At 36.5% G+C, this 26,770-nt stretch overlaps 1 protein-coding gene across 6 annotated transcripts in view; it reads left to right on the forward strand.

Moving 5' to 3' along the window:
- Positions 1-26,770, forward strand: part of AKT3 (AKT serine/threonine kinase 3) — a 325,618-nt gene that overhangs the window by 284,162 nt on the left and 14,686 nt on the right. For all 6 annotated transcript variants that reach the window (XM_049868135.1, XM_049868133.1, XM_049868137.1 and 3 more), the window contains one exon: positions 1,920-2,007. In XM_049868135.1, coding sequence (XP_049724092.1) covers positions 1,920-2,007 — 88 coding nt within the window. The remainder of the gene's footprint in view (positions 1-1,919; positions 2,008-26,770) is intronic.

Here is a 26,770-nt window from a genome sequence, read left to right on the forward strand (position 1 = left end):
GTAGCAAGACTGGGCAGTGTTTCATTCTGTTGCACATGGGGTCACTATGAGTCAGAATCAACTCAGCGGCACCAAACAGCAACCATTCAAAAGTTATTAACCATTCAACAATAAAGTCACTCATGTCATTGACAAACAAGTGACATTCTGACATATGTCTCTGGTGTATCACTTTCATCTTACAAATAAAATATAAATATAATAAATTATATAAACAAAAACATTAACCAATATTTATGTCTGAGCTACTTAGAAGTCATTTGTATCCATTGACTGGCTTTGGATACAAGAGTTCAGCAAAAATTAACAAAGGTGTTGTGTGAGAATCAATTGGCTAATTAATTTACAACCTAGAATATTGTTTGTTTTATTCTTTGTAAATTTTCTGCTGCACATCCTTTATATCAGTACAACTTATAATAAATGTATGCATGTGTTGTAGATGCATAGTTTCCCCCAGAGGGCTGGTCGTTAAGCATTTACCAGCATACTGTCATTCCTAACCATGAACAAATCCAAATATAGCTTGCTATATTAAGCTTGGAAACCCTGGTGGCATCGTGGTTAAGTGCTGCAGCTGCTAACCAAGAGATCAGTAGTTCAAATCCACCAGGTGCTCCTTGGAAACTCTGGGGCAGTTCTACTCTGTCCTATAGAGTCGCTATGAGTCGGAATCGACTCAACAGCAGCGGGTTTGGTTTGGGTATGTTAAGCTTGATCTCAATAGATAGATGAACACAATGACCGCAGCCATGAGCTCAAACATACAAACCATCTTGAAGATGTTGCAGGACTGGACAACTATTTTGTTCTGTTATACATGGAGTTGCCGTGAGTCAGAGTTGACAACAGCAACTAATGGCGACAACAGCTTGTCAAATTCAGATCTAAATAGAGTTCATTTCTTTCCTTTTCTCTGTTCTTTCCTTCTCTCTTTTTTCTTCCTTCTCACTCCCTCCCTTTCTCTCTCTCCTCCCTCCTTTTCTTCTCTTTCTGTTTCCTTTGTTCTTACTTTATCTCCCTTCCTTCCTTCTTGGTGTGCTCTATGGTATTAGTTTAAAAATTATCCGTTTTACAAGGATATAAAGAAGAAGCAGTACTGCATACCAAATAATATGAAATCATCACATTGTCTGATTTTGAACTGTGAGAAAACACCTGAATTTAATACTGTGTTAAATATCACTTAAATAAGCCCCAAACCAAACTGAACTAGTTGCTGTCAAGTCATTGCCTACTCATAGCAACCCTATTGTTAAATAAGAGCACCTTCAAAAAATGGGGGATGACGGGCCCAGGGGATGTGTTCCTTGTTTTTTAGTTTACGCTGCAGTGGCAGTGATGTTTTGTAGATTATCAATACTGTTTCTGTGAAAATTTGAGGTTAAAATGACACATGAATCATTCACAAGGCTTCATGAATTATTTCTTTCTAACCAGTTAGTCATTTCAGAATTTGTGTTAACAAGAGTGCATTTTCACTTGAATAATTCTGAAAGAAATTTGGTTTATCAAATTGGCAGTGATGGTAATATCATTTATTGTTCTAGGTGCCCATCTATATTATTTCTAACTCTTGCAGACCCCCACGAGATTGGTATTACGATCCCTACTTTACAGATAAGAAAACCAAAGTTAAGCAGCTTTCCATTGTCACACATCCAGTGAGTGCCAAAGCTGGTATTGCCTTTCAGGTCTTTCTCCAAAGCCTGTGCTCTTTTCTAAATACTGTACTGACCGGAGGCTAGTTCTTCTTAATAGCGTATGATGTATATTAGATCTTATGGCAAAGTGTTTTTATTTTTATAGATACTGATCACACAGGCTATCACAAAGAAAATTATACTTTCACACAAAAAAATGGTCACACATCAGGCTTATGTAAACATACTCATTAGATTTTATTTCTGTCCTCGTAGGCTTGGTGGTGGACCAGATGATGCAAAAGAAATTATGAGGCACAGTTTCTTTTCTGGAGTAAACTGGCAAGATGTATATGATAAAAAGGTAGGATATATTTATGGCATAGCGGTTATGTATTTTGGCTACTGCGCTAAAATGAACTTACAGCAAAAAAAGGGAGGGTTCAATGAATAAGATTTGATGAAGTAATGACATTTTTCATTTTACTCTGACATTTAAGTGATTCTTTGACTTGTTAGTGCAAAGTTTTATTCATAATTTTGACTCCCAAGATGGAGTTTGACGTTTTATTCAATGTGGTCAAAGAATTGATTTTTCTGTTTTTAATTTTCATAATTGTTAGTTTGCCACTCTTTCTTTCATTAAAAAAATAATAAAGATGCCTAATGTTATGTTGTTCTTTATGTAAACTAACCAGCAAAAAAAATCATAATTTTTTTTACCCCCATACATTTTTAATTTAAAGTGAAAACTTCCAATTTGTGTATACAAGCCCATATTTCAAAAGAAGTTTAAAGAAATTTAGTTTTAATCTTTAACAAACTAATAAATTTAATTGTCTTTTTTGGAAATACTCTGTTATTTGAAATAGAACTTTATTGCCCACAAAATGGATGCTGCTAATTATATAACTTTATTGTAATATGCTTATTGTTTTTAATGCTGCAGTTTTTGCTTAAGTTTAGTAACGGGAAATTATTGTGTTTGTTCACCCTTCTATTTTTTTAAACATATACAAGTCATGATGACTTTTTAACACAAAACCTGGGTAAACCCATGGTTGACAGTCACATTATTCTCACGTTAATAATTATCGTGTCAGTTTTTTTTTTTAATTCTGCATTTAAGAATTAGTTTTACTGTTTGTATAGTTTCATGTGAAGATATCGATTGATTGTTCATTTACTGCTTCCAGCATTCCTAGTGCAGACATTGATTTTGATATTTTGATTTTCTGGTGCTCATGTAAAAATATTCTATGATGTAATTTTTATATAATTCAGTAATTGGCTTAAAATTTTTATTTACTTTGTTTAAGTATTCCATCTGTTTGGTTTATTCCAGTTTGCCATATTTTTTTCTGGAAAGGCATTTATCAATCACCATTTGTGTGGTGCCTCTTTTGTGCAAGGTATCCTCATCTGTTAACCCCTGAAGTAAGGACAGAATGATAGCATGTGCATTCTAAGGAAGTAATACATGTACTTCGTTTCTCTATTATTTTGTGGTGGTCGTAGGGAGTGTGTTAACTTCTTCTCCGCTTCTTGTAATAAGGAGTTTAAAATAGTTGCATTGTATATTCAGCACCTCTACTTAAAGACTCAATTCAATTAAACTCACATCTTTTTGAGTTTCTGCAGTGTAAGGTACGTGGTGATGACCAAAACCTTCAGACCCCTTACAAGGAGGATGTGACCATCCTTAGATGTACTGATGTTTACTGACTTCATGTAACTATTTTATATTGTTGGCGATGATTCTTAGGAGTCGTATGCACACATGGGAAGACTACTGATAAGCTATGTACTGTGTGTATCTGAAGGTTCCCTAGGTAGCACAAACAGCTTGCACTTGACTCCTAATCTAAAGGGCGGTGGTTCGAACTCACCCAGTGACTTCACGGAAGAAAGTCCTGCCACTCTGCTTCCAAAAAGTCAGCCATTGAGAACTCTACGGAGCACAGTTTACTGTGACACACACTGGGTCACTATGAGATGGAATTGACAAAAGTGGATTTGGTTTGACCACCAAAGAACCTGAAAAAGACCAGTCTTACTTTGTCTCCCAGAAACAATACATGGTCAGAGGTTTTCTTTAGCTTACAGAGCTATAAGCCACAAGTAAACATTTATTCAGTATACCTTGCCTGGTGAAGATTCAATCCAAACAAGGAAATGTTTCTTTAAGAGTCAAAACGGTTAGGATACCAATGTGGCATTGCTAACGTAAAGACAGGGAAAACATGAGCCTTCCTCAGGGCTGGGATGAAACTAAAACTTGCTGCCATGGTTTCCTCATTATTTCAGCTAGTCGTGCTAAATGGTAGCTTGGCGTTGCCTGGAGAATGCCCTGAGAACCTAGCTTGCACATCAGTTAAAAAGCTCTGCCAGGCTGGACAGGCTCACAGTAGAGGATGAAGGCTGTGAGAGTGTGAGTAGGTCTATTTGGGTTTGTATTACATCACAAAGCAACAAGAAATTATTGCAACCAGCCTGATATCAGTAGCTCTTTGAATGAAATCAGGTAAAATTCTAGTGCTTTGGACAGTAAACATGAAATAATTTACAAAATCACACATTTTTATGAATTCCTTATGTCTTTTAATATGTAACGTACTCATAAAAGGTTAATTTATCTCTAAGATCAGATATTTATATTAGAGCTCTTACTAAAAAGCTTTAGAAGGTTATTTTTTGTAGGTTCATTATGACATACTTGTTGGCCATGTTTCTGTGTGTTGTGGCAAATCTAGAATAAAGGCCTGTCTAGAAATGCTGGTATCTTTGGGGGAGCCTAAATCCCACCCTTGGCAAAGTGACAAATGAACTAATCTTAGTTACGAGTAATAGGATGTGCTGCTCCAAAGAACATACTATGACATGTAGGATGGGGTCCTGGTCTGGGATTTGCTTTTTTTTTTTTCCTGTGTGGAAACGGACACGTCATTTACTGCCGTAAAATTAGGATCCCTGAAGTCCCTTCAAGCTTTAAGGTTCTGTGGTGGGATGCTGTAGAATATGAATTTATCTAGATGAATTTATTTCTGTGTAGAATTCCATATACATTTTACATGCAATTTGTCAACTTCTACAAAAATGCCTGCTGGAATTTTATGTGAGATTATGTTGAATATATGGATGAATTGGGGGAGATTGGCATCTTAACATATTGACTCTTCTGACTCGTGAACAGTTTATCTGCCCCTTAATTTAGATCTTCTTTAATTTCTCTCAATAATGTTTCAGAGAAAAACAACAAAGAGCATCGAAATCAGATTATTCAAAACCAGTGATAGAAAATCTGAAATAGAAAATCTAAAACAGAAAAAGGCACATATTACCTATGGAGAACAAAAGTAAGAATGACAACAGAGTTCTCAATGGAAGACAATGGAAAGACATCTTTTAAAGTACAAAAAGAAAAAAATATCATCAATCTAGAGTTCTGTACCTAGAAAAAATACCTTTCAAAAATGAAGACTACACCAAAGAAGCTAGGAGAATTCATTGCCAGTAGGATGTAACAGAAAGAAATGTTAAAGGAAATTCTCCAGGCAAAAGAAAAATGAGCTTCTTGAGTCTCTGGATTTAGTAGCTTTCATCACATTCCTTTTCTTTTGAGACTCCAGCTATATATATAGGTATATATGTATTCTTTTAAAGAGTGGCTTTTTTTTTTTCTTTTTTGCTACAGAGTCACTTGCAGATTTGTTTGAATTTTTCAAGGTTTGTTTTTAAGCTCCTTTAGGGTACATTTGGAGTCCCTGGATGGTACAAACAGTTAAATGTTTTGCTACTAATCAAAAGGTTGGAAGTTGAGCTCCACCCAGAAACACCTTTGAAGAAAAACCTGGTGATTACTTCCAAAAGATGACAGCCATTTAAAACTCTATGGAGCGCAGCTCTACTGTGAAACACGTGGAATTGCCATGAGTCGCAATCCACTCAATGGCAACTGGTCTGGGTTTTTCGTTAGGGTACATTTAAAGTAGCCTTAATCCTAAGACTGAAGTCCCTGGGTGGTGTAAATGGTTAAGCACGCAGCTGCTAACCAGAAGTTTGGCAGTTTAAGTCAATCCAGAGATGCCTCAGAAGAAGGACCTGGCGATCTACTTCTGAAAAAGTCAACCATTGAAAACCCTGTGGAGCACAGTTCCACCGTGACACAAATGGGGGTCACTGTGAATGGGGATTGATTCAATGGCAGTTGATTTGGTTTTATCCTAAGGCTACATGTAACTCCACTTCAAAGCATCCAGCTACAACGCCATTGATTCGGACTCATGGTGACCCTGTGTGTATATCAGAGAAATGTGCTGTGGTGTGGCCTCTATGAGTGTGAAAAGATTCATAGGGAAAGACATTGCATTTGAAGAAAACACAGGATCTAAAGTAATGGAAATATGACATTTCAAAAGGAGAACAATGTGAGAAAAACAAAAGTAGCAACGAGTGAAGTACATGAAGATACGCCGATTGGAGGAACCAGCAATTCACGGTAGATAGAAATTGGATGCAAGAAAGTGGAGAAGTGGGCCTGTTAATACTGTGTAATTTTTGAAAAGTTTAGCTTTGCATGACCCAGTTGCTTACCAGAATTATAGATTCTAATGTAGGGAAATGACATGAGGTAATTAGACCTTTTTGAGTTTTGTTGGTATAGACTTTTAGGGAGAAGGGCTTGGGGAAAAAAAAGGAGAATCTCATTTAGAGACGACTGCAGTGCTATAAGTGTGAAGTGACAGGCCTGACTGAGGCAGATTAATGGCAGTGAGGAAGGAAAAGGAAGTGTGAATCCCAACAGCATTATACAGAAATAGGAATTGGCAGTCTAGTCTGACAATCCTGGGAGAATGGGAGCAAGCTTAAGGGGGAGAATTCTAGCTGGTTTTGGTAATATTGAATTCCAAGTGGGATTGTCTAAGAGCTAAAAATACAGCAGTAACATTTGAAATCTGGAAGTTTAGAGTATAATTAGATTTGTGAGAATGGACTACCTCTATAAGGAGGAGAGAGATGAAAAAAAGGATGGTGAGAGGAGAGAGACAGGAGGGAGAAGGAAGAGGGAACTAGAACACAGAGGGTCAGGATTGAATATTGGAAAATATCCATGGTCAGAAAGCTAATATTTTTGCCTTGTTCTTAATCTTAGGAAAATAAATATTTTCCCCATTGAGTATGATGCTAGCTGTTCGTTTTTGTAAATGCCATCTACCAGGTTGAGAAAATTTCCTACTATTACTAGTTTTCTAAGTGTTTTTATTATAAATGAATGCTAGATTTTGTCAAGTACTTTTTCTGCATTCATTGGTGACCATGTGGTTTTTTAGTCTGTTAATATGATGAGTCACATTGATTGGTTTTCAGATATTAACCAACCTCTGTACCTAGGATGAACCTCACATGGCCATGGTGTATTATCTTTTTTATATATTGTGCTAGATTTGATTTGCTGATAATTTGTTAAGAGTTTCTACATTTTTGTCCGTGAAAGATATTGGAGTATACTTTTATTTTCAGATACTCTCTCTCTGATTTTGGAACCAGGATAATGCTGGACTTCTAAAATGAATTGTGTGGTATTTCTGTCTTTTTTATCTTATGGAAGAGTTTGTGTGGAATTGATACTATTTCTTGTTTAAGTGGAATTGATATCATTTGGTAGAAATTGCCTAGGAAGCCAGCTAGGCCTAGATTTTAAGAAACTTAATTTCTTAAACAAAAACCAAGCCTGTTGCTGCCGAGTTGATTCCAACTCATGGTGACCCCGTGTGACACAGAGTGGAACTGCTCCATAGGGTTTTCTTCTCTGTAATCTTTACAGAAGCAGATCTCCAGGCCTTTCTTCCATAGCACTGCTGGGTGGGTTCGAACTGCCATCTTTTAGGTTAGTTGGGTGCAAACTGTTTGTACCACCCAGGGAGCTCATTTCTTTAATAATAGATAAAGGGTGATTCTAATTAACTAGTTAACTGTTTCTTTTGAATGAGATTTGGTTGCTTGTGTCTTTTAAGGAATTTTTAAAATTTCATCTAAGTTGTTGAATTGATTGACTTGAAGTTAGTCATAATATTCCTATTACACTTTTAGTGCCTATAGGATCTCTAGTGTTGACCCCACTTTCAATCCTGAAATTAACACTTTGTTCCTTTTTTTCTGATCACTCTGGCTACAGGTTTATTGATTTTATTGATTATTTTCAAAGAACTAGCCTTTATTTTTATTGGTTTTCTGTTTTATGTATTTAAAAAACTTTTTTTACTGTTTTCAGCTCGCCCTTGTTTAATTCAGTCTTCAGTTTCCAATATCTAAAATTAGAAGCTTACCTCCTTTCTTCTCATAGTATAAACATGTTGTTTTTATCATTATTTGCCGTTGAGTCGATTTCAACTCATGGCGACCGATGTGTTCAGAGTGGAACTGTTCCATAGAGTTTTCAAGGCTGTGACCTTTGGGAAACAGAGTGCCAGGACTTTCTTCCAAGGCACTGCTGGGTGACTTTGAACTGCTGTCCTTTCAGCAAGTAGTCGAATGCTTAACCATTTTCACCACCAGAGACCTAGTACTATGTATTTCCCTGGAAGTATTGCTCTAGCTGCATCTCGTGTATTTTGTTACATTGTGTTTTGATTTAATGTCATTTCTTCTTTGACCCTGTGGGTTATTTAGAAATGTGTTGTTTGATTTACAAATATTTCCAGATGGTTCAGCTATCTTTTTGTTTTGGGGCCCTAGTTTAATTCTATTGTTGTTAGAAAACATATTTTGTATAATTTTAATTATTTTCAATTTATTGAGATTTGTTATGACCCAGAACATGGGTTATGTTGATGAAAGCTCCATGTATATTTCCAGAGAATGTGTATTCTGTTCTTGTTGTGTGAAGTGTTCTGTAAATGTCAATTAGGTCAATTTAGCTGAGAGTATTGTTCATGCGTTTATCTCTACAGATATTTTGACCACTTATTTTATCAATTATTAAGAGAGGAAAAGTGATATCTCTTACTCTAATCAAGGCTTTGACTTGTTTTATTTTTAATTCTATCAGTTTTGCTTTTTTATTTTTTTTAATGTTAAAGCTCTGTTTTTAGGTGCACCCAAATGTTGAATTATTATATCTTTTGATGAATTTACCTCTTTATCATTCTGTAATGACCCTCTATATCCCTGGTGATAGTCTTTGTTCTGTAGTCTACTTTTGCTGGTATCAACAGAGTTCTGATATCAACATAGCCATTCTAGCTTTCTTTTGATTAATGTTTACTTTGTGTGTGTGTGTGTGTGTGTGTATTTTATGTTTATCCTAACTATGTCTTTATATTTAAGGTGGTTTCCATTTAGACAGCGTATAGTTGGGTCTTGCTTTTTAGTCCCATCTCACAATCTTGGTGTTTTTAATTACGGTGTATAGAACATTTATATTTAATATAATTATTGGATTTGTTGGTTTGATTTAATTCTCCCATCCTACTTTTTTCTTTTTGTTCCATCTATTCTTTCTTTTTCCATCTTCAACTAAAAATATAGCATTCTGGATACTGCTATGTGCTTCAGAGTAGTACAGTATGGTTCTGTTTTCACCCACCTCCATTCTTTTTGCTATTATTGTCATATATTTTACTTTACATATATTGTAAATGTTGTAAATCCCAAGATTAATTTTTGTTGCAATTGTTTTAAGGGGATTTAAAAAATAAAAATATTTTCATGTTTACACTCATACATGCCATTTTTGGTTCTCTTATTTCTTTTGCATCGTTTTAAATTTCCATCTGGTATTATATTCCTTCTGCCAGAAGAATATTCTTTAATATTTCTTGTATGTCAGGACTGCAGTGATGATTTCTCTCTTTTGTTTGTCTGAAAAAGAATTTGGTCTTGATTTTGAAAGATACGTTTTTCAGATAAACAATTCTGGGGTTGCAATGTTGTTTGTTTTTTCAATATTTTTAAAATGTCTCTGCATTTACCTTCCTGGCTGGTTTTAAGATTTTCTCTCATCTTTAATTTCAACAATTTTGATCATGGTACGTTGGGTGTTTTTGTTTTTAGTTTATTTCTTGCTTTTTGTTGTTGTTGTTATCTTGTGTTTTTTTGAGCTTTTGAAGTGGGATTTTCTGTGTTTTATTAATTTTGGAAAATTTTAGCCATTAGTTCTTCATAGATTTATTCCACACCATTTACACTTTCTGTTCCTTGTGAAATCTCCAATTACATGTGTGTTAGACCTTTTCATGTTGTCCCCAAGCTCTTCAATGCTTTGTTCTGTTTTTGTTTGTGACGGTAGTAGCTTTTGTTGTTTATTTTGTTTTACTCTTTTTTCTCCTCCTGTGTTTGTTTTGTTTTATGGTGTTTCAGTTTGGATGATTTCTATTAGCCTAACTTCAGGTACTCTGATTCTTTTACAGCTGTGGCCAGTCCTAGAGGAATTCTTCATCGTTGATTTCATGTTTTTTATTTCTTGCATTTCCATTGACTCTCTAGTTTCCATCTTTCTGCTTAAATTCTCTATCCATTTATGCATGTTGTTAACTTTTTCCATTGGCACTTCAAACATGTTGATCATAGTCATTTTAAAGTCACCTGTTGTTCCAACGTCTGGATCATCTGTGGATCTGATGCTGTTCATTGTTTTGTTTCTTGACCATAGTTTGTTTTTCTTCCTTTTTTTTTTTTTGGTATCTCTTATTTCAATTGATTGTCAGTTATTAGGATTAGAAGAGTGGTAACTGATACAAATTGTTCTTATGTGTAGATATTAGCATCTCTCTTCTTCAGTGAGAACACTAGTATGGGGGATTGAATCAGTTTGGTCCATGGGTTCTCAAACTTTTTCTCTGAAGGGTCAGATAGTAAATATTTTAGGTTTGCTGTCACATAGTACTTGTTTTTTGTTTCTTTTATAAAAAAAAAACAACATATATATATATATTTTATACCCCTTTAAAAATACAGCAACCATTCTTAGCTCATGGGCCATTACATGCCAATCCCTGGTCTAGTTAGTATTGAACTAGGTTTGAGTTTGTGGTTGCTGTATTCACCTTCAGTGCACCACAGACTTTATATTCCTCTAGCAATATGCTGATACTACTATGTACCTAGTATGGCACCTGCACCATACAGGGATTCTCTCTCTATACTCTTGCCCTGCCCTCTGCAGTCGACTGCTATTCCTTGTTACTGGGTGCTAGACTGGTGGTGGGGATAGGAGGGTCCTTAGTGCTCCTCATCCAGTCTCTGTCCTAGGCAGGCCCCGTGCACCAGAGTTTCTGACCATCCCCTATGGAAGCCGAATTGTTTCTTGACTCTTGGTGGGTCTTGGATAGCTGAGTTCCCTGCTTCTCTAGCAGTTTCAGATCCCTGCTTTTATCAGAGTAGAATCCTGGGCCCAAAAGTGTTCCTGCTACCTCCTCAGAAACCGATTATCTTCTTCCCTCCCCAGATGCAGTGGACCTGAATCTGAGCCCTGGGGGCAGGAGGATTTTCTGCCACTCTCGCATAGCTTGTCTGTTAATTCATATGAAAGAAGGTGAAATGGTGAAAGTCGTCTGGTAAAAGTGGGTGAATTTTTTTGTCCATTTGCCACTGAGGAGTTCTCTCTCCACTCTCTTGCCCTGTCCACAATCTTTTTCATAAAGCCCACATAGAAGCCTGCAAAAGAGAGCTTTTGATTTGAGTGTGTACTTCCGCCATATCTGGTTCTTTCATTTATTCTAAACTGTCAGACTAGCCCACACTTGACCTTGCAGAATTCATTGAACTTAGCTGCTTTGTTCTTGGCCACTTGTTTGATGGCCACCTCTTCCTTTAATGCTTGCAAAGATGAAACAGTTCATGTGTTAAATCTCTTGTCCAAGAGGATTTTTACTCTTTGGGATTCAAGTCTAGTTTGTTGCCCTGGCACCTTAGTTCTTTGATGGACTCAAGAAAAGTCATGATTTTGTAGATTCCCAGTCTTTTCACTTTGTTAGGAAGGGAATGACAATTCTTGCAGCCTTCTGTAATCTAAGTAGAAGCTGAATTCCAAATTCATTTTACCAATCTGGCATAACCCTGATTTCTAAATCCTGACAAAGTTGTCATAGTAATACAAAAGAATTGGTTAATGAATGTAGATTTTAGAATCCTAAATAAATATTAGTATTTGAAATCTGGTTCTATAGAAAAAGATAAATATACTTTGACCAGGTAGATTTATTGTCAGTAATCTATTTCATTGGCAATATTTATCAATGCAATTATGTGCCAGTCATTTTTTTTTTTTTTTTGGAGTACTGAGTAATACCATGAACAAGAAAAGCTCCAGTCCTTGTGCTTGATGATATATTCAAGAGAAAAGAGATACATTCTAAACAAATAAACAAAGCTGATCATTTTTGATTGTGGTAAGAGCTATAAAGAAAATCTAAACAAGGTAATGGGATAGAGCCTGGTGGGAGGAGGCCAGAAAAATGAGAAGAAACCATCCAGAAAAAGAAAACAGCAAGTTTAAAGGCCCTCAGACAAGAACAAGCAAATTAGAGGAACAGAAAAGGCCATTGTATCTAGAGGGGACTGATTGAAGGGAAATGGTGAGAGATCTGTATAAAAACATTAATAAAATCCAGCAACCACTTCTAAAACGAACTGAAATTTTCCCTTTACAAACCAAGGGATGCTGGGATGAAACTTACCAAAAACACTTTTTTAAATGCAAGATCATATGTGGCCAGCAAAGCATAAAATATTACTATCTGGCACTTCAAAGAAAAAATGTGCTGACCCCTAAATTGAACTACAGATTATGGTGATGGAAAATCTGGCAATGAGTATTCATGATGGTTGCACATGGTTAATGTAATTGGTCTCACTGAATTGTACACATGAAAAATGTTGAATTGACAAATCTATATTTTTACAATTAAAAAAAATAGTAGTTACAATGGAAATAAGAAAATATTTAGAGCTCAATGACAATGAAAATTTGTGTGATACTGCCAAAGACGGGCTTTTGTGGTTCAGTGGTGGAATTCTGCCTTCTATGTGGGAGACCCAGATTAAATTCCCAGCCAGTGCACTTCATGTTCAGGTACCACTCGTCTGTCAGGGGGGCTTGTGTGTTACTGTGATGCTGAGCAAGTTTCAGGAGAGCTTCCAAGCTAAGAGGGACTAGGAAGACAGGCCTCACGATCTACTTCCCAGTGAAAACCCTTTGGATCACAACAGTCCAATATACAACTGATCGTGAGGGTGGCACAGGGCCAGGCAGTGTTTCATTACATTGTGCATGTGGTCACCGTGAGTCAGAGGCTGACTCAGTGGGAGGTAACAACACTTGCGGGAGGGTGGGGGGCAAAACAAAAAAGCAAGGTTGAAAACTAATTAGCTAAACTTCCAAATCAAAAGAGTTAGAAGACAAACAAATGCCCAAAACAGAATAAACCCAAAGAAAATAAGTAGAAGCTCATAATGAAGGTAAAAGTAGAAATGAATGAACAGTTGACAGGATCAACAAAACTAGGATATGTTTATGTAAAAGATTGCTGAAATAGACAAATCTCTAGCAAAAATAATCAAGAAAACAGAGAAAGTACAAAAAATATTAGGAATGAAAATGGGACACAACTACAAGTATAAACATTAAAATATGATGCAACTACCATGAAGAATTTTTCTCTGAAAAAAGAGAACTAATGGATAATTTTTTTAAATATGTAAATTATAAACTGACTCAAGAAAAATGATCATTAAATGAGTTTAAATCTGTTACCATCCAACTCCAGTGTTTCCTCCTCAATACAGAAACAGTAAATCAAGCCCAGATTTTTGTATGTAACTTCCATCAAAACTTCAAAGGAAAGATAATCTCTATCATAAACATTTTACACAACTTGTTTCAGAAAAAAAAAAAAAAAAAGTTGAATGCTTCTCTAATTTATTACCTTTTTATCAAAAACCCTGACAGGAGGAATACCAGAAAGAAAAATTATAGCCATTTATGAACAGACTCATATATTCTAAATAAAATATTTAAAAATTTCCAACAATGTGTAAAAATATTTAAGATTTCATATCCAAGTAGTATTTATTCTAAGAATATGGTGATTACATTAGAAAATTTTATTAATATAATTTATCACATTTAGAGATTAAAGAAGACAATTCACAAGATAGTCTCAACCGTTATAGGAACACTTCATGAATATGAAATTAGAAATAATTCATGATCAAAATATATTAAAAAACCCTTTTACCAAATGAGAATGAAAAGGAACCTTCTTTAACTCATGAATAGGCTTTTATCAAAAACTTTCAACAAACATTATACTTACTGGTAAATATTGTAAATATTTAACATTGGGAACAAGGCTGTCAAGAAAAGATTCTAGGTAGCATTTTACCATAGGTTCTAGACAGCAGAGTACAATAAGAAAAAGAAATGAGTGTATGATTTTTAAAAGGGGGGAAAACTGCCTTTGATGGGGGAATACATAATTAAATTTTGACTTATAGTGAAGCACTGTTAAGGAAAAAATAACTTAGATTTACAAGTATCAAGATTGATAAATCACAAAATATGTTAGCAAAAAAAGCCAATTATAAGAGATGTTTAGAAACTGATGCCATTATTTAAATAAGTGAAAATGAACTAAAGAAAACTTTGTATTTATGACCACTTGTATATGTGGAAAAAGTATAAAAACTTGCTTGTACTAGAAGTTCTAACCAGAGCAATTAGGCAAGAAAAGGTATCCAAATTGGAAAGGAAGAAGCGAATCTCTTTTAGATGACATTACCCTATATATAGAAAATCCCAAAGAATCCAAACAAAAGCTGTTAGAGCTAATAAATAAATTCAGCAAAGTTTCAGGATACAAGATTAACACGCAAAAAATCAGTTGTGTTTCTATACACCAGCAGTAAACAATCAGAAAAGAAAATAATTTCATTTACAGTGTAGTCTAAAACAATAAAAAGCCCAGGAATAAATTTAACTAGGAAGGTAACAGACTTGTACACTGAAAACTAGAAAAAACTTTGTTGAAGAAATTAAAGACCTAAATAAATGGGAAGACATGTTTATGGATTGGAAGACTCAATATTATTAAGATGTCAGTATTACCCAAAGTGATCTACAGATTCAATACAATCCCTATCAAAATTCCAACAGCCTTTTTTGCAGAGATTGAAAAGTACATCATCAAGTTCATATGGAATTGCAAAGAGTTCCAAAATGCCAAAACAGTCTTGAAAAAAAAGAACAAAGTAGAAGGACTTACATTTCCCAATTTCAAAACAAACTATAAAGCTACAGTAATCAAAAAGTGTGGTATTGGTATAAAGATAGACACATAGACAAATGGAATGCAATTGAGAGTTCAGAAGTAAACCCATACGTATGGTCAGTTGTTGAAAAACAAAGATGCCAAGACCATTCAATGGGGAAAGTATAGTTTCTTCAATAAATGATGTACGGTTAGCTGGATCTCCACATGCAGAAGAATGAAGTTATACCCATACCTCATACCATCTATGAGAGTTAACTCACAATGGGCCAATGGCATAAATGTAAGAACTAAAACCATAAAACTCTTAGAAGAAAACAGGGATAAAGTCTCTCAACCTAGGTTTGTTTTTTTTTTTTTGGTGAAAATATGCATAGCAAAACATACCAATTCAACAATTTCTACATGTACAATTCAGTGACATCAGTTACATTCTACAAGATGTACAACCATTCTCACTATCCTTTTTCAAATTATTCCGCCCCCGTTAGTATAAACTTACTGCCTTCTAAGCTTCTCATGTCATCTTTGGAGTTGCTGCTGTCAATTTGATCAGATATAGATAATTGTTTAAAAGCACGGTGCTAAAGGCAAACATTCTTTGCTAATTAAGCTAAACTGTTGTTTGGTTGCAAGATGAGTTCAAGGGATAGTTTCAGTTTAAGATTTAAAGATTTTTTCAGGGCATCAGTTTTTTTGGCGGGGGGTCATTCAATCTCAGTGTCCCCAAAAAGCCTGGATTCCATGAGAAATTTAAAATTTGTTCCACACTTTACTCTTTTGATCAGGATTTTTCTATAGAATCTTTGACCAAAACATTCAGTAATGGTAGCTGGGTACCATCTAGTTCTTCTGGTCTCGTGGCAAAGGAGGAAGTTGTTCACCGAGGCAGTTAGACACATATTCTAGTTCCCTCTCCAATTTCTGCCTCTCTTCCTCTGCTGCTCCAGGCAAATAGAGACCAATTGTAATTTGGATGGCCACATGCAAGCTTTAAAGACTCAAGGAACTACATAACAAAATAGGAGGTAGCACAGAAACATTAAAGGTTATATTAGTCCATTTGATGGGAATGTCCCACAAAATCATGACCTTAAACCTCTGAACCAAGAAAATAATTCCTATGATGTATTTGGTTTATACTTTTTTTTTAGCATCAGCAGCTGCTCTTTTGTTGTCATCGTTGTAAAAATATATGTAACACAACATTTGCCAATTCAACCTTTTTCGAGCATACAACTTAGCAGTATCAATTATATTAATCATCTTGTGCAGCCATTACCCATAACTGATGCCACGTTTCCCATCAGCATAAACAGAAATTCACAGCTTCTCAAGCAATGGATGGACCTAGTGTTTGACAGCGGATTCTTAGATATGAAACCAAAAGCACAAGCAACAAAAGACAAAATAGAAATCTTGGACTTCATAAAAATTAAAAACATTTATGCATCAAAAGATTTTATCAAAAAAGTGAAGAGACAGAATGGGAGAACATTTTTAGGAACTGTATATCTGGTAAGTGTTTAATATTCAGAATATATTAAGAACTCCTGCAGCTTAACAAGAAAAAGACAACCCAATCAAAAAATGGGCAAAAAGACTTGAATAGTGATTTCTGCAAAGAAGATATACCAGCGGCTGTTAGCACACGAAAACGTGCTCAATGTCATTGGTCATTAAACCTGTTGCCATCAAGTTGATTCCAACTCATAGCAACCCTGTAGGATACAGTAGAACTGCCCCATAGGGCTTCCAAGGAGCGCCTGGTAGATTTGAACTGCCGACCTTTTGATTAGCACCCATAGCTCTTAATCACTGGTTATTAGGGAGATGCAAATCAAAGTCCCAATGAGGTACCACTTCACACCCACTAGGATGGCTATCATCAGAGAAACAGAAAATAGCAAGTGTTAGGGAGGACGTGGGGAATGTAAACTGGTGCAGCCGTTGTGGAAAACAGTTTGGCAGTTCCTCAAAAAGTTAAATGACCCAGCAATTCCCCTCCTAGGCATATACCCAAAAGAATTGAAAGCAGGGAATCAGAAACTGTACACCAATGTTCATAGAAGCATTATTCACGGTAACTAAAAAGTAGAAACAACCCAAGTGTTCACCATCAGGTGAATATGTAAACAAAATGTTTTGGTGGTGGTGTTAGGTGCCGTCGGGTCAGTTCCGACTCATAGCAACCCTGTGCACAACAGAACGAAACACTGCCCGGTCCTGCACCACCCATACAGTCGTTGTTAATCGTTGTTAATCAGCCATAAAAAGATGAAATTCTGAAACGTTCTGCTGAGTGAAACAAGTCAAACAAAAGGGCAAATATTGTAGAACCCCATTTAAATGAAATACCTAGAATACGTGAATACATAGATACAAGAGTTAACTACTGGTTACCAGGGGCTAGGGTGAGGGAGAAGGCAGGAGTTACTGCTTTAATGGTACAGAGTTTCTGTTTAAGGTAACGAAAAACATTTGGAAGTGGATGGTAGCAATGGTTGCACAATATGGTGATTGTTTTTGTTATATTTTATCACAATTAAAATACTAAAAAAAAAAATACACAAGTGACAGTAACTCCAGGACAGGGTTTGTTTGAATTATAAGTAATTATCATTCTTGTAGGTTAAAAATAGTTGAACATTAGCTATGTTACATGGTTCAGCAGCGAGAGGAAGGGGGTAGAGATTTAGTTACATCTATATATTTTATATCTTCAAAAAACAAAAGTTTGAAAGCACATATGGCAAAATGTTAACATCTGTTAAGTCTGGATTCTGTTATATTATTTTCTGTTCTTTTCTTTGTGCTTTAAATAGTTTTTTAAGTCACGTGGAAGGTGAAAGAAATGGAAACGTGAAGCACAGGCTACTCTGTCAAGAAAATTGAAGACTAAAAAAAGAGGGAGCAATAGCTGAAGAGGAACACAGCCTTTAGAATGGATTATATTCGGTTTTGTTTTGCTTATATACTTGTGGGAAAGATCCAATAAGGGCTTTGATAGTGGAGATATATAGGCAAAAGTAAGATGGAGTACGATCCCCGAAATATAGCTAAAAGGATTAGCCTTTATGAAAGAGATGGGGCACCTTTGTAGTGATGTGGATTGAAAAGAAATAGGAATGGCCACAGAAGCAAATGTGTTTAGAGGCATTTGGGCAGGAAGTTCGGGTAGTTCCTGCCTGCAGAACCCTATTTTCTTTATTACGGGAGTTCTGCCTTCTTAGAGTGAGAAGGCGGTCAAAATCAGAAGTTTGAGTAGAGTATTGCCTGTATGAAAGGGAGAGGAAACTGGAGAGAAACCTCACTAGGGGCATGAAAAGAGGTAACAGATAGTGCTTGAGGGCCTAGTGGAGGTTGTAGACTTCAGAGCTTAATTTTATGCTGACTCTTAAAGCTTGATTTTTTTTTTTTTTTTTAAGGAAAAGAAAATCATAATATAAAAGCAGTGAAGACCAAGAGGTATTTAGGGAAGATTTCTTTGATTTGGCATCTTTGGCTTGTTTTGAGATGAATCTTATATAAGTGTATACACACATACATACACACAGTAGTTTTGATTGAACCATGGACTGCTACATTTTGGTTTTCAGCCTTTTGAGTATAATGTGTCTAGGTGAGAATTTTTTTGTATTTATTCTGCTTGGGTTTCTCTGAGCTTTTTAAACCTTTTAACATATCCTTCACTAACTATGGAGAATTTTTAGCCATTGTTTCTTTTTTTTTATGCCTTTATTGTCTCTTTCTTCTCTTTCTGAAACTCAGTTACACATACATTAGATCTTTTTATTTTGTCCCACAGCTATCTGGAACTGGGTTCATTTTTTCCCCTATGTTCTTTAGATAATTTCTATTGATAGGTCATCAGGTTTACTGACTGTTATGTAACCTTCAATTTGTTGTAAGTCCATTCAGTGAATTTCTTTTAGATACTGATTTTTTTGTTTTACATCTTCCATTGGGTTTTTCTAAATGTAATTTCAGTTTCTTTGCTGAGATTTCCCATCTTTTCTTTCCTTATGAACATGTTTTAGTCTACATCCTTTAGCATAGGCACAAAAGCTGCTTTGAAATCCTTTTCTGCTAATTCCAACATGCTGGTCATCCCAGTGTGTGTGCCTACTGTGATTGCCTTTTTCTGGTGTATTGGTCTCCTTTTCCTGTTTCTTTTTATGTCGAGCCATTTTGGAATGTATCCTGGGCATCTTGAATGACATGTTATAGTGCCTCTGGATTCGTTTGGGTTGCAGCAAAATGTAATGATCTCTTCATTTTAATAGGCAAGTTATGATGGCCGAATGCAGCTTACAAACTCTGTCTCTTCTCCAGTGGGTGGCGTTTGAAATTTCAGGTCAGCTTGTTTTTTGTTTGTTTGTTTAGCCTTCTTTTAGGAAGCTTAGAGTCTAGCCTGTACATGAATGGTTCAGGGTTGGCCAGAGATTTGGGCAGAGATTATACACAGAATTTGGAGTTCCCCTCTTAGTTTTATTCAGCAAACATTTACTTCTTATATCATCTGTATCAAATATTATGCTAGGTGCCACGTATACAAAGATAAAATAGAGTCCTTGCTCTCAAGTTACTCACAAGCAATAGAGATAAATAAGCAATTTGCATTTCTGTTTTATGGGGTTTCCCCACCCTTACTTTAAAAGTTCTACACTTTTCCCAGACTCTGTTTTCTGGTCCTTCATGGCAGTTATATTGTTTCCGATCCAATTTTTAGCCCTTCATGACATAGGCTGGGGCCTACCCTGAGGCTAAAAGCCACAAAAATGGGAAATTCACCCCTTGCCATTGTCTTCTTCCCGGTGTCCAACTACCCTTCAATAGTCACCTGTTTTTAGTTGTGTCCCAGTACCTTCTGGTAGTAGTTTTTCATATTTAGTTTATAGTTATCTGCATGAGGATTGGTCCAATAGAAGCTACTTGGCCACTCCTAGAAGCAGTTATTCTTAATTGTATATTATTGCATGCCAAATATAAGCCTTTTCTTCTCATGACACAGTAATTTGTTTTCTATTCATGCAAAAAGATATATCACAAATCACGTTTGTGCAACTTTCTAAAGAGCTTGTGTAAGTAGAAGAGCTTATTTAAGCCTGTGAATTATCAGTGAATGTCATTAGTTAAGTGCATACCACAATTCGAACAATTCAAAGCTGTTCCCTTTCTCGCTTGTCCCAGTTCTTAGTAGCAAACTCATACCATTTTAGGGGATGTGGGATTTTCATTGCCTTTTGGTGGTAAGTAGACACATCAGTAGCTAAAGGGCCAAAGAACCTTCTATGAATGTTTTCCATTTTTATTCAACAAACATTTACTTCTTACATAGTTTATATCAAACATTATGCTAGGTGCCAGGGATACCGAGATAAGCAAAATAGGGTCCCTGCCCTCAAATTGCTCATGTGCTTAGTAGAAGAAACATAAATAAGCCGTTTGTATTTCAGTGTGTAGGGCTATGTTTGAGGTGTCGTAGGAGCATTTCAGAGGACACCGAGTCCAGTCTTTAAAGGACCTGTAATGAAGCCTGTACTTCAGAATTTGATAAAAATTAATTGGAGCTTATTCATATATTCATACTGTGATGCTTTAGGATGACTTCGACTAGTCTGAAAATTTTAGATCTCTAATTTTTTTCATTTTAAAAAGAGGAATTAGACTAAGTCTATAAGTCTCTTTTCAATGCATATATTTGATAATTCAATAAAAATCCACGGAAAAGAAGAGATAGTAAAAATCTTACTTTGTTCTACTTAGGGAATAGGTATTTAAAATAATTTAAATTCTTGGTTAACCAAGACTTTATTAGGTTAACAGGCAGTGAGACTTGCCATTTGTTTGCATTTTACCATTGTGCTACGTAACTGTCCAGTGTACGTCCACATGGGCAGCTTTCGATGGACAATTGGTTTATGTTGGATGTGTGTTTAGAACCGCTCCATTCTTCTACCTTTTTTTTTTTTTGGAGTGAACCCTGTATAGCTGTTGCTTGCTAAAGCTACAGCCTTCATATCTTAGCTCCTTTCTTCTGGATCCTTCATGAAATTCCAGTTAATTTCTAAAATTAGTTAATTAGCACAGTGCCTGGATATAGTAGCTCCCAATAAATATAGGGTTTTTTTCCCAGTAGTTTCCTGACCTGTGGTAGAAGCTGTTCACTGCCTTTCTCCCTCATACTGCACTTGCATCTCTTCCTCTTCAGCTGTTAGAGCCCCTACTCCTCCTTCTCACCAAAATCTTATTCCCCAACTCAGGAGCTCCTTATCACTGAATCCTCCAGGGGTTGGTCTGGTGTGATGATAAGAGGATGGCTGTCATTGCTGGAACTTGGGCAAAAGGAGACTGGTTCTTAGCCATCCTCCCTGAAATATAATATGAATTTCTCTATAGAACTAATAGTATAAGTATTGACTGGGATCTTTATTATTATTTATATTGCATTTTTTTCTGAATTTTGAGTTTAATACATGTTAACGTGACTGCTTGAGAACCTACCCACATTATATAGCTTTTTCTTTTTTTTTTTTTTTTGGTGTTTGTATTGAAATAGGTCCCAAGTTTTTTCCAACTTACATTTTGTAACATAACCGGCTTATACATTGAAAATTGTTTATGCCTCATTTCTCCCCAACTTACTTACTTGTTCAACTTTTGCTCATGTCGCTGAATATTTCTAATCAGAAATAGTGACCAGTGGCTGCCGTACCACTAATGCTGGACAGTGCCTATGAAATCAGCTGGAGGAGGGATACACAGTGGTTCATTTGCAGGTTCTCAATGCAGTCCTGAGGTTTACAGCCCACACCACTTGGTTCTCAGTGCAGTCCTAAGATTTATGATACACACAGCTTGCCCATAAATAGTACCTTAGAAGCAAAGTCTTTTTACTACCTTCCTTTGCCTTTCAAAAAGGCCCCTGGGTTTTGTTAATGAGAACCCTTTTACTCTCATAAATGACTTCTCTCCAAGCATAACTGAGGCCGTCAGGTAATGTACTGATGTTTGTTTGTGAATAACATCACCTGCCCACAGACCCACGGCCAGTGGGATGAGTGCTTGTGAAGTTCTTTTTAAACAGGAAAATTTATCAAGGAAAAGAAAACATGAGTTTAAATGCCTGGGGATTATTTTTAAAGCAGCCCAAAAGTACCCATATCACATGTTAAAAAGCTCTTCTAAATTCCATCAGGGAAAGCAGATGTATTTAATATTTGTTATAGCTAAAATATTTATTTTGATGGGTCCAATTTATGATACAACAGTTATGTATTAGTGTGGTATATACTTTGACCCTCGGTGCATTTTTTTTTATAGGATCAAAGTCAACATTATGAACATGAATTACTATTGTGTGGTTTTGCATAAATATAGTTATTTTAGTTTCCAGTCTTGTGTCAAGAAGGGTTAATTGGCATGGTAAAGCTTAGCAGATAATGTGATTAAATAAATATGTGCCACGGGTCTATTAGTTTTGGTAGAAATAAACCATCTTACCATACTCCTGCTTTGCTCATACATGCACTTGTATATGTACGCAAAGCATAAAACCAGATTTTCAGGGAAAATAGAAATGAAATAAACCAGAATCCCCGCTAAGCTTAGCTGCTCTCTAATGATTCAGAGGTGAAAATTCTATCACCAGTTATTGCCTGTGGCAAATCTAAGCATTCTATAGTGTTCATCAATTTTACTGTCTTATCTGTGTTCCCAGTATTTTTGATCCATGTATGCCAACACAGGGTGGTGGCGATAACCTAGTTTTTAAAGAAATACCCAAACGCCACTACCATCGAGTCAGTTCTGAGCCATAGTGACCCTGTAAGGCAGAGCAGAACGGCCCCACGTAGTTTCCAAGGCTGTAATCTTTACAGAAGCAGACTGCCACATCTTTCTCCTGTAGAGTGACTGGGGGGTTTGAGCCGCCAACTTTTCGGTTAGCAGCCAAGTGCTTTACCCACTGCCTCACCAGGTCTCCGAAGGCAATATACCCAAACCCGGTGCTGTCGAGATCAGCAAGACAGTATAGGGTACCGTAATTCTGTTCTGTCAGCTTTCAATCTCTGCTTTCTGTTTCCAACACATCTGGAACCGAAAACAAAAGAGCATGGAGACCTAGTGGTATTGTGTCCCTGCTGAGGAAGGTCAGGGGAAGCTGACCTTCAAAGACTTTGGTGTTCCTGTGCCCATGCTGTCCTTCCAGCCACCCCAGAAGTAGCGAATGGGACTTCCTTTAACACATTCAAGAAAATTTTTCTCTCTGTTCTGTTACTAACACTGAAAAGAGAAACACAGTATCTACTCTGAGAAAGATAGCAAGTGGTAGAGTAGTTTGGTAATGTTTAAAATTTTAAATGTTAAGTCAGTATGAAAAGATTTAGGGGGCTGCGACTTTGCTACCACTCTATGGACTTGAGGCTACACAAGTAAACCCAGCTCCAGAAGATGTCTTTTCAGTAAACTGAAAGCCGTGTTTTAAACCCAGCACCTTTATTTTCCTGTTAAGATGATTGGGAACTACATTTTACAAAGAAAAATGTGCTTTCAAAGAAAGATCTGTTCCCAGCTGAAAGCATTTGTCAGAAAAGTCTGTTAATTTTACAGTTAAAAGCACTATGGCCATCCGTTGAATTAACACATAAAAGGAGTGGAGATTTACAGTGCTTGTGACTTCGTCAATACTTTTCAGGTCGAAATGGGGGTTTATGTTGTGTCAACTGATACAGGAGTGTTTTGAGAAATGTGTCCAGAGGAAAAAAAAGAAGAGATGAAGATACTGATTTAAAGCCAAGCTATAAAATTCAGTATTTGAAATTTTTATCAAGTCTTTTTTACAGTATTATGGCCTGAAAATCTGTTATGAAATCCAACATCTGAGTATTTCCAGTGGTTTCTGATGGGAGTGCCTTCGTTCAGGTACTGTGGCAATTATTTTGCTAGCCCTCCCCCACAGATTTGCCCATGCACATAATTTAGGGTCTTCACAGGTGTTTCTATTTCACTGAGTTGTCTCTTCCTACTCCTCTGTGTGTGTGTGTGTGTGTCCGCGCGTGCGCGTGCACGCGCATGTGTAGAGGAGTAGTGTCCCTCAGCGTAAAAGTTTGACTTTATGTCTGGAGAAGCAAAGGCATAAAGCAGCTTTCATACGTGGTCTTCATATTGTAAGTGCTGTCATAGAACAAGCTTGGAATCAGGATACATGGGTTTTTGTTGCCCCAGCTGCTATTTATATCATCTTAGGTAAGCCATTTTACCAATATCAGCCTCAACTTTCTCATTTCTAAAAGAATACACTAAAGGGTAGATTTACTCATTTATTCAATAAATATCGTTGAGTGCTAATTTGTAGCAAGCACTGTAGTAGGAACTGGAGATACATCACTAAATGAAACAAAGTCCCAGAAGGGAAAAGTGGAAAACAAATAGCAAGATGATAGATTTAAACTCTTTATATCAATAATTAGAGTCTCCGAGTGGCGCGGATAGTTAAGCACTTGACCGCTAACTGAAAGGTTGGCCGTTCAAACCTACCTAGAGGCACCTTGGAAGAAGGGCTGGCAATCTGCATCTGAAACATCACAGCCTTGAAAACCCTATAGAGTGCAGTTCTACTATGCACACATGGGGTCACCAGGAGTTCATGTTGACTTGACGGTAACTGCTGTGTATCTGTATAGATATGTCAGTAATCACATTAAATGTAAATGATCTAAATGCTCCACTTAAAATTGTCAGATAATAAAAAGCAAGAACACCTATATCCTGCTTTCAAGAAACCTACTTTCAATGTAAGACAAATAAATTAAAAGGATGGAAAAGATATACCATGCTAGCACTAATCAAAAGAAAATTGGAGTAGCTATAAATACCAGATGAAGTAGATTTCAAAGCAAGTAATATTATCCAAGATAAGATGGATCATTTCATAATGATAAAGGTATCAGTTCATCAAAAGGACATACAGTATTATTTATGCACGTAATAACAGAACCTCAAAATACATGAAGCAAAAGCTAGCAGAACTGCAAAAAAAAGTAAACAAATCTACAAATTGCTAAAAGAATTAAATATCCTTAAGCCAAAAAAAAAAAAAGAATTTGTACCATATACAAAATAACCTCAAGATGGATCATAGTTCTCAGTGTAAAACTTTCAAGAAGTAAACAGGATTTCACTTACATAAAAATCTAGAAAATACAAACTAATATACTGTGACAGGAAGTATGTCAGTAATTGCCTGCTGGGGACATGGTAGGGGGAGGATTAAATGGGGCACAAGAGAACGTTGGGAGTGATGGATACGTTCATCATCTTGATGGCGGTGGTAGTTTCTGGGCATATACGTATGTCAGAACTATCAAATTATATGCTCATAATATATGTAGTTTATTGTATGTCAGTTCTACCTAAGTAAAACTGTTTAAACAAAGAAAGTCCCTGCCATCATGGAATTTATATTTTACTGGGGAGAAAGATACAATGATAGTGACAATAATCAAATACATGTATCTCTTACATATGTGAGAGTGTGCCTGTATGTGTGTATAAGATGTTGAAAAATCTTTTGGAGAACAAGTACTGTGAGGATAGAAAGTGATGGGAAGGGTAACTGACATAGGTGGTCAGGGAAGTCCTATGTGATAACATTACGTTCGAACAGAGACTACGCTAAGCTCCCCTGGAATCTTTTGAAAGCTCTTAAATTTCGGTTTTTTAATAAAGTTACAGGTGACCATTCTCTCTCTCATTGTCTAAAAGAACAGCAGCTTTCCCCTAAACTGAAGGTACATTTAAACTTTCGACATCAGAAAGAAGTGCATAGTAAGGGTGGGGCGGCAGTAAGCAGAACCTATTCCAAACGCCCCATGACGCCCATTTTTACTAATGAATTTCTTGTAAATTTTTGAATGGAAGGATGCAGTTCAGCTTTGTGAACATCTGTAGAGTGTTGAGTCAAGAGGACTCAACAGCCAGAATCTCAGTCACCCAATTCCCTGCCAGGGAGGGGCAGTTAGCTCTCAGGATTCTAAAAGGAAACCCAAACCGCTCCAGAGTACACATCGCCCTTAGTGTTTTTGTGTGCACACATACAGTGCTGGTGAGGAGAATGCACTTGATTGTGAACAGAAGAGGGAAGATTTCCTTCAGTGAAGTGAACTGCTTGCTTATGTCAAGTTGTCCTGACAGAGCAGCTAGAGAGAAATATGTTCTGGCATAATAGCAGGTTTCTCTTAAACACTGGTAGAGGAGCTTCTTCCAGGTGAGGGAGGTAAAGGGTACTGAGAGATGAGCCATATTACTCTTCGTTGTTGTTGTTGTTAGGTGCCGCTGAGTCGGTTCCAACTCACAGCGACCCTATGCACAACAGAACGAGACACTGCCCGGTCCTGCGCCACCCTTACTTAAAATCATTCTTATGCTTGAGCTCATTGTTGCAGCCACTGTGGCATTCCACCTCATTGAGGGTCTTCCTCTTTTCCACTGACCCTGTACTTTCCCAAGCCTGATGTCCTTCTTCAGGGACTGATCCTTCCAGACAACATGTCCAAAGTATGTAGGATCCGGTCTCGCCATCCTTGCTTCTAAGGAGCATTCTGGTTGTACTTCTTCCAAGACAGATTTGTTCGTTCTTCTGTCAGTCCATGGTATATTCAGTATTCTTCACTAACACCACAATTCAAAGGTGTCAGTTCTTCGGTCTTCCTTATTCATTGTCCAGCTTTCACATGCGTATGATGTGATTGAAAATACCATGGCTTTGGTCAGGTGCATTAACGTAATGCCTTTGCTTTTCAACACTTTAAAGAGGTCCTTTGCAGCAGATTTACCTAATGCAATGGGTCATCTGAT

Source organism: Elephas maximus, chromosome 24 (genome assembly GCF_024166365.1).
Source record: "Elephas maximus indicus isolate mEleMax1 chromosome 24, mEleMax1 primary haplotype, whole genome shotgun sequence".
NCBI classification, from domain to species: domain Eukaryota; kingdom Metazoa; phylum Chordata; class Mammalia; order Proboscidea; family Elephantidae; genus Elephas; species Elephas maximus.